We start from the raw sequence: 15,002 nt of genomic DNA, 5'->3' as shown, positions 1-15,002 counted from the left end.
GTACAACCTCTGTGGAAAAGAGGATGGAGATTCCTCAGAGAACTAGAAGAACCTACCATTGGATTCAGCAATCCCCCTACTGGGTATCTACCCAAAGGAAAAGAAGACATTTTATCAAACATACACGTGCATTTGAATGTTTATTGCAGCACAATTCACACCTGCAATGATGTGGAATCAACCCAAGAGCCTATACATTCATGAATGGAGTACAAAATGTGGTATATGTGTACCATGTAGTACTACACAGTCACAAAAAGGATAAATTAATGTCTTTTGGAATAATTTGGATGGAAACGAAGATCATTATTTAAGGGACATATTTAAAGAATGAATAAACAAACACCATATGAAGTCACTATTCAATTAGAACTAACCGATGAACACACATGTGCACAGAGGGAAGGAAAACTCAGTGGAAATCAAGCAGGAGGTTAGGGGGGTGGGAAGGCTGGGCAAAAAGCTGCCTACAAGGTACATCGAATACTATCTGAGTTACGAGGACCCTTACAGCACTTACAGCATTGACTCAAGCATTACAAAATGGATCAATGTAACTAAAAACATTTGCACACCCATAATATAGTGAAATTTAAAAAATCAAAAAATAATAAAATGCACTATATTTATAGTAGGAACTAAAACATTTTGACTCATTTTGTCAAGCTGAGAGAGGCATATTGATGAGAGAAAACATTTGTCATCGTTGCTTATTTTGTTGAATTAACAGTTATTTTTTTTTTAAATTTTGACAATGATTTTATGACTTGATATTTAGTATTGGGTTACAAGAAAAACATAGAAAGAAAACGGGTGATATCTAATCTCTTAGAAACACCCTTAAACATTGTTAAAACAAACAGAAAATACAGACACCATCTCTGGTGATCTCCTACTACATACGGGTTTCAAACTCAACAAACCTTATGCAGCAGTTACAAATCACTAAGGATGTAGAACAGCAAAATGCAATATGAGCGTGGCAATAGAGGGTTAAAGTTAAAGAATTGTGAAACATAAAGGAAAAACAACTTCAACTAAAATAGTGTGGGGTTTCAAAAGGAAAACTAATAGATCTATTTGTTAATCTCTATTTTTGATTTTTGTCTTTTGTCAGGGAAATTGTTCTCTGTTTGAATAGCAAATGGTGACAATAATTACATTTTTGCATAGTTGTTGGACAAACGTTACTATTCTAATACATACATCAATGCAAGTTAAAGACGATTTCTTAGTAACGTTTGTCCTTTTTGGCTCCGTGCCTAGCCTTCAACAACCACTCAAATCTGGGCACTATTATTTGTAAATAAACAATTCAATAGTCACCTAAAAACTCAACTTCTTTGAATTACAACTTCTAAGAGAAAAACATTAAATACTAATACAAATAAATAAAAATATAAACTCAACTTCCTACACATGTAAGCTTTCCCCAGGCTTACCCCCCATACATGATTTTCCTTGCAGTAGGCAAGGTTAGCTATGATTCCTCATACAAAACTCTGTGTGTGTATGTGTGTCAGGAGGGGAGGTAGACCTGGTGTCTGGTCTCTCTCTGCCTCTTTTGGAAGCTCCCTGGGTCAGGAATAAGTGAGTATTTGTCTCATTAGTCCCTGCTTCTTCTTCCCTTCCTCACACTGGGCTTAGAACTTCCTAAGTACTTGGAAAATACTGTAATTGAATAAGCTCTTTATTATCCTATGTTTAAAACAACAATAAAAACAGTATAGTACCCCAAACAATACAACTGCAGAATCTTTGATGATTAAAAATTTAAAGAACTATTAACAACAAAAAATAAATTCTGAAGTTTTTAATCTTGTGTATCTAGAAAATCTAAGGTCTGAATTATGAAGTTTTCAAATTAAAGAATATACAAATTCTTTAGAAAAATTTTCCGTAAAATACTTAATGTTAATATTGTGAATCAGAGAGTAGAATCTCTACTCAGTCATCTTTCCTTTTTGGTATCTTAAGGTTTCCAAATTAGGAAACACAAAACTATTCAAAATATGTCAAGAAATGGACCAAATCACCTCAATCTATTATTTTTTAGTAGCTCCTGTCATATGGACTTTAAGTACATTTTTTATTATGTACAGTTGAAATGATAATTTTCAAGTATCAGCTCTTAGAAAATTGAGCTCAATAAATAAGAAAATTAAATATTGTTGCATTACTGTTTAGACCTACCCACTAATTTTGGTAAAAATGATAGTATTTTCAGCACATACTAGGACCACAAGGCAAATAGGTGCTCTATGGTAAATAAGAATTGACTCCATGCCACAAAAACCTTGAACAATATACATATACGCAAATATATATGTATATAGTAAAAATGTGTATTTTTTACCTATCCAATCTATGAAATGGATTTTTTAGAATTTTTTTAAAAAGGATTTCTAATATCATGCATTTGAGCTGGATATTACAAAAGAAATTCTAAAATATGTAGAAATAATTTGTTTTATATCTAATATTTGGAAAATATGTCAAAAAATAAAGCTATGCACCAACATGTATTATTTCATTCAAGTGAAAATTACCAATTCGACTACTGGGTAACAAAATCAAGTGAGAAGTTGAGTATTTATGTTCATTGAATTATTTTTATTAATATTTCAATGGGTAATAGGCATTATTACAGTCTATGTATTTTTTAAGTAGACTCAATGGGAAAAGAAGAAAGGACTCCAAATTAGCCCTAATTGTCATGTGATCTGAGTTCAATACTTCAGGCTTATGGAGCTTTCACAGCACTACTTCTTCTGCCCATTTTACAAGTTCTGTTTCCCAATTTTCTCACTGTGGGCTTTAAAATACAGATCTCTAAGGCTAATAATAATCTTTTCTTGTGAGATGCACATCTCCAGTTTTTCTTCACTTAGGGTTCATGTGATACTGACACATTTATGTCATTAATATAAATTGAGATCATGTATGGCTTTTTTTAAAGTCACAGAAAGAAGACAAAGCATATGCATTTCTCATTTCAGATGTGAACTTTTTTTAAAAAGTAAAATGATATTTATAAGTATGAGCACTACAATAAAAATGAAGTTCTTTGGAGTGAGAGGAAAGAGAGTTCTTTAAACAGAGAGAAAAAATATTGTGTCCGTGTGTTATGTCTATAGACACGTATGTATACACACGTACAGTACGTCTATGTGTGCACGTTTGTGTATATATATTATATAACAAGAAGAAAAGGCAAATGACGTCTATGAAAAAAGGAAATGTTATGACCTGGAAACTTACAGTAAAAAAAAATCTGAAAATCCCAAAGGCAGCAATTATTAAAAAGAAATCTTGAAAAAATATATCAGCATAGATATGATCTTTATTTCAAAAGACAGTAAATACAACTTTAATTGAAATAAGTGAAAATGTTTTAATATCTAAATATTTCTGGGTAAAGAAAAATGTATGAAAAGAGAAACCGCCTTCTTCTCTATTTTTAAGTTATGCAAAGACTCAGTGAAAATAAACAGGGGTCTGGGAAGTATAAGGAAGGCCAGGCATTTCAGTTATTAAAATAGAAAAAAAGATGAAGCATGATTTTTTTGACCTGCTTTTTTGTGGAATTAGGGAATAAAAAGTATCAGTGTTGTTCTCTTTAAAATCACTCAGTGCTTAAACGGAGGCAAACAAACTAACTCTTGAGAGATGTTTAGGAAAGAATAAGGAAACCGGTCATATTTAACGGCCCTCAAAGGAAATTTTCTAACTTAAAAAGGTTTTGTAACAGAGTGTGCATTGGCTTGAACCTCTTTTATTGTTCTGGCCCCTAAATTCCCATCAGAGCTGATGATTAAAGTTCTACCCACTGGCCAGGTCCCTACAATTATCCCATTGTGATGGCGCTCTACAGCGGCGCCCTGCTATGGCCAGACATCAAGTCATTAGAGAAATGTGCAGGATGCTGAAGAAGGTTATTTTAATTCCCTTTTCAGCCCCTCTCAGGAGTGGCTCTTTAGTTCACAGAGCCGTGGGTACTTGCTTTCAAACTAACAAGCAATATTATAAATGGAGGCTGCATTATCATGATTGCAGACAATCTAAGGCACTTGAAGGCCAAGGATTCTCAGTCCTCAATGTGTGTTGTTTTGTATCTATCAGCTAAAAATATATAGACAGTGCAAACAATGAAAGGGGGAAAATGCAATGAACGGAGTGGCAGGGGGCAGGGAAAACAATAAAAGAACACAAGGTAATGGCAAAAGTGAACAATAGAGAAGATAGCAGAGCCCTGGCCATTTTGCCGGTATACACAATATTTTTACCCATTTTCTTGCTGTTCCACTGCGTAGTGTTCCAGCTCTGTCCCAGGCAGGGGCTGGACAGGGGGAGGAGGGAGAGGGACGTTGGCCCAGGTCGATCCACTGTTTTTCTGTGGTTTAGAAGAGTTTTTATTTTTCTTCTTTTTTCCACCTTTCCCACCTGAAAGTAATAAGGCATTTATTCAAAGATGCTGGATAGCAGAAGACACAATGATATAGAAAAAAAAGATGTATTTACATTTCATAACACTAGAATCGGTATGTTACAATTGTTAGAAGCTATAAACAATGAAAGGATACCATCAGAAAAACATTTTTATAAATCACTCAAAATAATATTGTTTCTTTCCTAATGCGTTAACTAGAGAGCTGAATTAACCCAAAACATGGCTGCTATGTCAAAAGCACATTTATTGATTTATTCATGTCTGCTGCCTCTACGTTTTCATTGTTAGAAGAAATAATGGCCCATAACACATTCTTTTAAATGTCAGATTTTAGTGCGTTTATAATGCTCTTTTGCATAATCTCTCTCAGCGGAAAATGCAGTGTCTAAGGATACAGGCTAAACTTTTTCATTAGAATTTACTCAATTTAATTAATCCAGGAGAGTAACATTTTCCTCTCAGAAGTAACTGATAAAAATCAATCAACTACAATCTGGAGAATATATGTAAATCTTTCACAAGGATATATTTCATAGATTTTCTAACTAATGAATGCTACAATTATTTTTGCATATAGTGAGAACAGTTCTCAGCTGCTTTAACATAACATTGCATAAGATTCCAAAAAGGGGAAAGCATTAATGTGGAAAGACAGTAATTACTTTCGGTACTATTGTGATACAAATGAATTTATGTGTGAAGCATAAGCAAAAAGTAAGTCTGAAACATATGATCCATGTCTGCGAAGCTTAATGGAAACCATACATGAAGCTTAATGAAATAAAACAATAAAATCTATCATTTGAACAGGGCTTTACTTTTGCTTTTTTAACATTAAATATCTAAGGCTTCTTCCTCAAAAATGGACAATACTTTGATGAAGAAATGAGTGCTTTTTGAGCAGAATAATGAAGAACATTTTAGGGGAACCTAAATTCTGTCACTCCATTGAAGCCCCTAACTACACTTACAAAGAATGTTATTGATCCCCTTGGACTTAGCTTTCTGGAACTAAAAGTTGAGAGCATAAGACATTTGTTATAGAGAAGGATATAAAGACATATAGATACATATATATATGTATATATATATTCTACCTATGTGAAACAGTTGCAAAGTTATTACTTCTTTCAGTTATTTTGAGGGCTGCAAAAGATAATGCGTATAAAGTGCTGAGAATGTACAATACATATATATTTTCTAAATATATATACATATATATATAATTAGAAATCTATCCATATCTTCTTTTCTAAAAATTACTAACCTGTATCAGTCAACCAGGATATCATATACCTTATTAGTAACAAATTTGAGTGCCAGAAATTGATAAAATTGTTACACTAGACATACACACTATTACCAGTTATAAAAGTGTGTATGATTTTGGTGTGGCATACACACATACACATATATTTAAAAGTGCATCCTTGCAAACCAATTGCCTTCACCATTCCTTTTATGTTTTAAATTTTTTATTTTTTTGCAGTTTTTGTCCAGAGCTGGGTTTGACTGGGTTTGAACCCATCACCTCCGGCATATGGGGCCAGCGCCCTCCTCCTTTGAGCCACAGGTACCACTCCATTCCTTTTATTTCTTACTTGGTAGAATGAAAGGGAGTTAAAGGAAGAAGAGCAGATATTTTCTGTGTAGAGAATAAGAGCTTGATCTCTGTGGTTGAATACTAGCTCCCCACTACTTGATAAGTTACTCAGTAAATATTGCTTCTGTTTCCACACACGTGAAACAGTTGTAAAGTTCCCACTTCTGTCAGTTATTCTGAGGGCTGCAAAAGATAATGCGTATGAAGTGCTGAGAATGTACACAATGCTCCATGAAGGCCAGGCATTTTTACTCTTTTACAACTCCTCCACCTTAGATAAAACCTGGCGTCCATTATTTTGTAAGGCTCTTTCCACTCCCAATCTCCCCAGGCCCAATGCATATCCCATACACAGCCTGACTCTCAGAATAAGGATAATAAACTTCCATGAATTTAATTCTGTAATTGTTGTCTTTAATGTAGAAGAAACCATTCATTCATTACCTACTCTTCCAAACAACAGATTTTAAAATGTTTTTTTGAAATAGTTTATTCACAGAGGGACTCCATGAGGGATTTCCATCCACCATTCATTTGCCCTTTTAGGGCCAAAATTTCTGAACTTTCCTTGTGGGCAGTCTGGGAAGGACTATTTATTAATTGACACATCTGCCTTCACCTGACATTAAGCTAAGTTGATAGGCTCTTAACACGATGGTGAGTGCATAACAGAACCTCAGGCACTTAAATTCTCTACCTCAGATCTGGGTGTAGAGCAAAGTGAGCCAGTCTCTTGCTGTTACTTGCAGGCAAAGAACCTGTAGTAATTTTAAGGCAAGAATAGTCTGGACATGTGTTGGAAGGGAGCACAATTTTGATGACTGGCAAGTATACTTGACCCTTATCACTTCAACCCCATGAAGTAAGTATTTTTATATTTATGCCTAATGAATGCCTTTTATGTACAGAAAATTATGAAAATGACTAATTTAAAAATTAAACGTACATGTCTTATTTTAAAAAACATAGTGTATTAAAAGATTTAGTTAGTATTACTAATATTGCTATACATGTAACATTTTAATATATATCTAAGTATGACTGCAATACTATTTTGAAACATCTGATTTTTCTTGTATTTAATGGCTGGATTTGTAACAGAAATAGTAATAACTTATAACTGCATTATAAAAGTATTTCAAAGAGAGTAATAAATTTACTTACATAATTTGGAAATGTCTAACTGTAATTATTTTAAATTGGTTACATCATTGTGCACAAATTAAGAAAATCTTATAGTACTATATGATTAGCTCTCTATAGGGCAGTTTAATATGAAATATAAATCTGAAGTACACATACCTATGATTATAAGAATAAAATAAAGCTCTGTAATGTTAAATTCAATTGGACTAAACTAAGAGGAGAATAATCACTTCACTCTCACTTACTAAAGAATGCTTTCTATCACCGATTTAAGTAATTTTGTATTCAAATGTAGATGAAGTAGGTAATAGGATTCATATATATATATATACATATATATATATGTCACTCAGGAGATTAATGGATTCAAAAAAGCAATAAGCACTATTGTGAATCATTTCCTGCTTACAATTACTCAAAAGATAACTTTTGAAATTTGGTGACAATCAAAATATACAGAATATGTTATAAAAGATTATAAAAAGGTCTTATTTAATTCATGGCTCAGAATATATAGATTTCTTTTTATATAGTTCATGAGATTTTAGAGATCTTTGATGAAATAAAAAGAAAGCCCTGAATAAATTACTTTTTAATTATTCAGGACAATCGTAGGTCATATTATAAATAAATGACAGTGTAAATGGCACATAAGGTCATTTAAAAAATTTCCCTATATTATTAAGTCAGTTTAAATTCATAACAGATGCTTAAAATATTTCGGATTCTATAGTGCATCGAATCCTACCAATAGGCAAGGAGAGCAAATGACTCGCTTGAAAGGGAACAGAGAGCATTAACATTTTTAGACTGAGAGGGTTGTATCTCCTGAGGAAAAGTAATTTAGTAACTGTTACTCTAAAGATGTAAAAAAATTAACTCTTCAGAGTCTTGATGCCTAGTAGCCTATGACAGATCATGATAGGCAATAATCCTTTAGTGATAACCTGTAATTTTTTTTAAAACTCCCCAAATCCATACAGATAGCATATAATTAATATAAACAAATTATGCAAGTACGGAATAAATTAGCAATGCAGATAAAAACATTGGCCATACACTGTAAATGTTATGTTTGGATGTTACAGTGTCTTCTGCGACCTCTCCACTTTACTCAAGGATCTTTGGGCCAGGAGAATATTACTAGTGTTCATAACAATAGATATATATTTTATTTAGATAAAATGTTCTTGTCCCTACATGAACTATGTAATACTCACACTGTAGATCATTACATCTCAAATATATATATGAGTTTATAAGGTGAAAGAATTATCAATATCAAGAGATTGTTAGAAATTATATAGTAATAATTTCTCACATTAACTTTCTTATTTAGTGTAGTATATAATTTTAATAAATAATATTATTCCATGATATTTTATAAAGACTATCAAAAAATAGTAAATAATATCACTGTAATACTAATACCATAAAAAAAATCTCCAAAATCATTTTCAATTTATTTGAATTCATCATTTGGTGTCCATGACATGGAATGGACTTCCAGGTATTATCTTCCTATTATAAAGTTCTCTTTACTTTTAAATAGAGTCAAAGCAGATCAAACTTATCTGCTCTTTAATGAATAGTATTTAATAACATGACAATTTTTCTTTAAAAGATTCCTTGTACATTTAGTACAAAAATGGCAACAATGATTTTTATACTCCCTCCCCACCATCAAAGCATGACTTCATTAGCATAAACTGTCCTTACCACCTGAAAGATAAATGCCTAACAGTGAGTCGTGATTCAGTATTTCTTCATGGTTGTTAGGTACACAGGTCATACGCTGGTGACAAACAAATAGTTCTCCTTACTGTGATGAGACCAACCTGAGAGACTGCCACTCCTTTCTGAGCTGTTGTGAGAGCTGGTGGTGCTGAAATCCTGAGACTGGTTGTGTGGCATTCTATTAGACAATCCCTCAGCCAATCGGTAGTCAGGGATGTAAAGTAAGGCTAAGGGTTAAAGGGCAGAGGTCATAGTGGCATCATGTGATTAGTTCACAGCACAAGCCCATGCAGAACATGCAGTTAGCAACTCAGAAGCAGATGTCGTGGGAGAGTGAAGGAATGTTTTGTCTATCCTGTCCTAATGGAAGTAGAGATGGATTGCTGATCATTATGTTGAAAAAGAGTTAAAATGAAAGCAATTGTGTGGTGTGCGGGTGGTGGCGGTGGGGTGGTGGTGGCAGTGGTGGAGGTGGTGGCGGTGGTGGAGGTGGTGGGGATTATCCACGTTACTGAATACATGCCAGTGCATTTCTGAGCTGAGGCAGTAAACCTGATAATGAATCACTAAGTCGAACAACAAATACTAATTTCTATCTCATGCACACATGATATGAAAATAACTCTCAGGACACAAGAACCTGACTCACCATTGTTCCCTTTGTTCTGATCAGGTAGAGAATAACCAAATCCCATCAGATCTGTTTTTTGCTGAATTGAGCTTTTCCACTGTGGATCCGGCAGATCGACAGCCAATTCATGGATGCTATTGGAATGCAAGATTTGTGTCGTGGCATATGGGGTAGCCTGTGTTATTTGGCTGGAACTGTTGTATGTGGTTTTGGTAGTGAAGTCGATGCTGCTGTAAATGGCTCCATCTGAGAGCATCGTTGCTGTTTTATCCCCTTGGCCTGGAACCGGTGGCAGCACATCTGTGGTGAACATAGGGAAATGAAACAATTTAATGATGCTCTGGAAGCCAAAAACTATCAGGACTGAAGATGAAAAATAAGCATGTCATGCTGCACGTTTGCATTTCAGCTGAGAGGGGCTTCATGAGGCAGTGAAGGGTAGATGATGTACAACCATCGCCAAGCGATCAGCCTTAGTGACAGGCAGGCCCACTGCTCGCCCTTCACGTCTCACTGCTTAACACACTCCTCCCCCATTTTCTTCCTCCATGAATTTGGGACATTTAACTACTGAGAAATGCTTTCAGTTGTTCACTCTGTTTTAGAACTAACAACAGTGTTAGAACTTTACAGAAGCAATGAATTATAAGAGTGAATCTACAAATCATGGATGAAAACTTCTCTTTCTACTTTACCCCAAAAGATACGGAATACAACTGCTGAACAGATGTAAAAATGTTCAAAATTATACTACTCTGACTATGAAGTATATTTGTCTGAAATTTTAACTTGCCTGATTTAGATTTTATAGCTCCAGAAATGGAGAATAATTGATGGTAATAAATGTGTTCTTTCTTGGATAACAAAGGAAAATTTTCATGAATAAGTCATTTTCACAATACAGCCAGATTTGACTATAGATAAAGCAATCTCAATGATCGGTGAGTTTAATTTATGCTATCCACTCTTATAACTAGAGAATTATAGTTTCATGTTGTAATACTGCAAGAATAAAATTAAACTTCAGGAACAACACTGAATATCAATCAGTCCATTTATCATTTTGGTGTGCTGAATTATATTTGCACGATGCTTTATAATTCACAACTGCTACCTCTCTCCGAAACTCTTACTGTCCCTTTTCAGAAGACAAACACTAAGTGAATCTAAAAATGGAAATCACTAAATAATACCCTATTTAATAACAGAAAGTTAAAATGAATCTAATTGTAGTATATTCCTTAATAATGAATTTCCTGAAAACATCACTTCATAGGACTTGAGGTCTTAAAACCACTTGATTTCTTCATTAGAGTAAAATTTTCAACTATCTTTTTTTTAACTATCATTTCATGTTCCACCCATTACCACCCTGGACAACTTAAAATAGCACTTGTATCCCAGCCTTCTCTTCTTTAACTCTCTATCAGTGACTTCTGACTAAGCTCTGGTTTAGCATGTCTTCTTTTTTTCTGCCTTTTTTCTGGCTTTCATTGTATAGCTAAGTCATTAGGAAATATATTCATTTCCAAAATATAATATGTTCATTACCCATTTCTGGACCTTAAAATATGATAATTTATTTTCTATACAGCTTTTTCATATATTTGATCAATTCCTATCTCTCCTTCAGGTACGAACTTACTATTCCTCTCATAGAACTTTCTAACTCCCAACAGCAGCCCTCCCCTGTAGGGAAGTGGCAAGTCAATTAATATCCATTCACTATCTGCACAATCTTCTACTACTGGCAAACTCGTATACCCCTGCTAAGCCAAAAGATATTCTTCTGCCATCTTTCCTTAAGGCAGCTCTCTCTGATGAACTGCATGAAAAGACAAGTCAAGAAGAGGTGGTAGTTATGTACAGTAGGTCTGCTCTTATTAAAAAAATGTATGAAGAGGTCTTTGGCACAAAATAATAATAATGATTATTATATTAATAATATAATAATTATATAAATCATTATAAAAATAATATGATATTTGTTATCATTTCATAATGATTAATATAATAATAACAATTATTATTATTATTATTATTATCATTTTTTGAGACAGTCTCATTCTATTGACCAGGCTAGAGTGTCATGGGTTCACCCTAGCTCAGAGCAACTTCAAATTCTTGCACTCAAGTAACCTTCTTTTCTTAGCCTCCTGAGTACCTGGAAATACAATGTACAATGCCTGACTAATTTTTCTAGTTTTAGTAGAGACAGGGTCTTGCTCTTGCTCAGGCTGTCCTCAAACTCCTGAGTTCAAGTGATCCTCCCTCCTTGACCTCCCAAAATGCTAGGACTACAGGCATGCACCACTGTGCCTAGCCTCTGGCATCAAATATTAGAGGCTTTTATGTGTTAGCCACTAAGAACCTTTTTGACTTTCATTTTGGAAACTCATTATCAAGCTATAGATTCCATAATTATGGAGTTACAGAAAAGTTCTCTCTCAACACATTATCATATTAACTAGACTATGTACTCTTTACATGATATAGTATAGGAGGATAAGAACCATCTTCTTTCATGCCAGTATCACATTCTTATTGTTTGCCATAATGCCAAGTACACAGGAATTTTCACAAAATACATATCAAATGAGATTTAGAGAAGTGAGCACATCTAGTTCAAAATCAAAAACCTTAGTTGGAAACATAACTTCTGATTTTAGTAATCTTTTATTAAAATTCCTGAAAACAAAATGTGTTATGCATCTTGATCTTCTAGGTTAGCAATGACATCCTTAAAATCTTGGTTTTACTGAAGGAAATAGAAACACATAGTTTTATATTAAAACATTTAGCAAATGTACAGCTCTGTTAATACCCGCGCTTTGCCTCATTCATTTTAATTATGAGAGAAAATACTCTGTAATATGTCTTTTTAAAAAATCTAAGAAATCCATTTAAAAAAAAACATAAATGGCACTAATTTAAAAAATGCAACTTACCTCCACGGCCAAAATTCCCAATCTCATTTGGGCCACTATTGCTATTGTTTACTGGCAAGCTCGTAGCAGGCCATGAATCCGCAAGCCATGGATAACTGGGATCACCGGCATTTAGAAGACCTGGACGGCTAAAAGGGAAAATAGATGGGAATCAACACATGGGGCTCAACACAAAATTTTGACATCTGTCCCCTGTATTAAAAACGGTTAACAAACTTAAGAAGATTTGAATAGATTTCAAATTAAAATGTGTAGCCTCTTAAAAATAAAGGAATTTCAGTGGTTCATCAAGGCCATATGTAGATCAGCCGCAATGATGGAAACAGAGTCCTTGGCTGGGATTCTGCTGACTTTCAAATGAATTCAGGTGTATGCCCTGAAACTGGTGGGAATCAGTAACCCTGGAGGATCCTGAAACAAGGTTTGATGATAAATCAGCACCTCGAGAGAATAACTGCTCCCAGTGACTGCTCACTGTTAGCCATTGCCAGGACTTTCAACTACTTCGTCTCCAATTCCTGCCTGTCCCATATGTATCTATCCCCCTAGGATGTAACTCTTGTTAGGAGCCCTTATGCTTGATTTAGACGCAAGAAACTTGAAAGAAATTAAAGATAATGCTCCATCCATAGCACATTTCCAAGTTCTCTAAGTTGTAAAATATCACGGGGATGTAAAGGTTTCTGTTTTAAGCTTATAAAAGTTGTGATCTGATCCAGCATGTGAGTTTAGTCTAGGAAGAAAACTTCCTTCACATCACATTTAATAAAGAACTCCCTTCTTTAATATAAAAGATGGCATTCTGATTCCTTTCCAGATTACTAGCATATTTACAAAGAAACAGAACATCTATAATCATTGTGCTTTTTCTGTTTGATAGACCCCTTCTGGCACAATCCCTAAGAGAAACATGTGTTTCTATGGAAACTGCAATAAGAAGCTCCAAGTGCTTTCTTGCTACATCTACTAGCTCTCATTAAACTTAATCTCTTTTTGCTAAAATATTGATTAAATGGGAGATTGGAAGTTATTACCAGAGTCTAATTACAATCTCCATATCGGCAAAGGGAAAGTAGATAAGGATATATGAGTTTGTTATCAGCTTTTATCAATTTCAATTGAGTATCCCAAGTTGTGGAATCCAGTCCTATCAATCTACAGCCTATTCATCATCCATGAATCATTTACTTTGTGATCGATTATGTGTAATTGTTCACTCACAGCAATTTAGTGAGAGCCAATAAGGAGTCTTAAACAACAGCAACTTCATTTGCTAATGTCTAATTAATGCAATAAACATCCTGCTAACAAATGAACACATTCCTTGTGATATTTACTGCTAATTTCTTCAGGGGCATCTGGGAGATATGAAACATCTGGACTTGATTCCTCTAAAGTGCACAACAGATAGATCATTAAACCTTGTGGTAAGCCATTTAATTCCTCCTAGAATTCTAGACTTATAAGTGATCGTTTATTACAATAATAGCCTCTTACTATAGAGTTCCCCAGTCCTGATTAAAAAATAATAATAAAAAGAACATATTTAGCATACCTTCCATTGCTCATCAGTCCTCCATCACCTCTTTGAAATGTAACTGTAAAAAACAAGACATACATGCACTAGTAGTCAATATTAATTACAATTAATAACTACACATTGGCCCTTAGTTTAGAGTTGAAGCCTCTGGGAATTTTAACAAAATATAATTAACGTAATTGTACAGAGAGTAGCAAGCAGTGGTTTGGCCCAAGGCAAAGCCATCATTTGCTACAATTTTAATAGGATATTTCAAAATTCTTCCAGTCAAATGTGTGGTTCCGTTAAAGCAGCAATTTATATTTACATGTCAAACATTGTTACAACTAGTATAAATAGTGATATTGGAATATCAACAGAGCATTAATGTAGATTCACCAGATCAGGATTTTACTTGTAACATAAGGTATCTGAATTGGAAGGCAGAAGGCAAAATCACTCATTTTTCACCACACCAAATCCTTCTAGAGTCCCTTATAAGCCACTATGAGTTGAACGGTTACAATTATATTAGACACAAACTATAATTAATAGAGAACAGCATGCTTCTTGCCAAAATGAAATTTTCAAATAATTGATATTGATATATTCCAATTGGACTTAGTGATTATAAAGTTGAAGTTTTGTATAAAACATGGAACTTATTGGGGATACCAACAAGCGAACAAGCGTCAATTAAAGCTATTGCTGGTAAATTCCATTCCTCAAATCAAAAGTTTCTTTGTACTGGCCAGGCGCAGTGGCTCATGTCTGGAATCCTAGCACTCTGGGAGGCCAAGATAGGTGGATTGCCTGAGTTTATGAGTTGCAGACTAGCCTGAATAAAGGAGAACTCCCTGTCTCTACTAAAAATAGAAAAATGCTGGGCATTGTGTCAGCCACCTGTAGTCCCAACTACTTGAGAGGCTGAGGTAAGAAGATCCCTTGAGACCAAGAGTTTGAAGTTG

At 34.2% G+C, this 15,002-nt stretch overlaps 1 protein-coding gene across 11 annotated transcripts in view; it reads right to left on the bottom strand.

The window, feature by feature from the left end:
- ROBO2 (roundabout guidance receptor 2) overlaps positions 1–15,002 on the bottom strand; it is a 595,724-nt gene that overhangs the window by 42,887 nt on the left and 537,835 nt on the right. For all 11 annotated transcript variants that reach the window (XM_023509678.1, XM_023509679.1, XM_023509681.1 and 8 more), the window contains 4 exons: positions 14,071–14,113; positions 12,516–12,643; positions 9,586–9,867; positions 4,287–4,443 (listed from right to left, as the gene is read on the bottom strand). In XM_023509678.1, the coding sequence (XP_023365446.1) occupies positions 4,287–4,443; positions 9,586–9,867; positions 12,516–12,643; positions 14,071–14,113 (610 nt within the window). The remainder of the gene's footprint in view (positions 1–4,286; positions 4,444–9,585; positions 9,868–12,515; positions 12,644–14,070; positions 14,114–15,002) is intronic.

This window comes from Otolemur garnettii, unplaced genomic scaffold (genome assembly GCF_000181295.1).
Source record: "Otolemur garnettii isolate 467f Iridium unplaced genomic scaffold, OtoGar3 scaffold00009, whole genome shotgun sequence".
NCBI lineage: Eukaryota > Metazoa > Chordata > Mammalia > Primates > Galagidae > Otolemur > Otolemur garnettii.
Note: the sequence above shows the minus strand (reverse complement) of the source record. Positions and strands in the feature narration are given on the sequence as shown.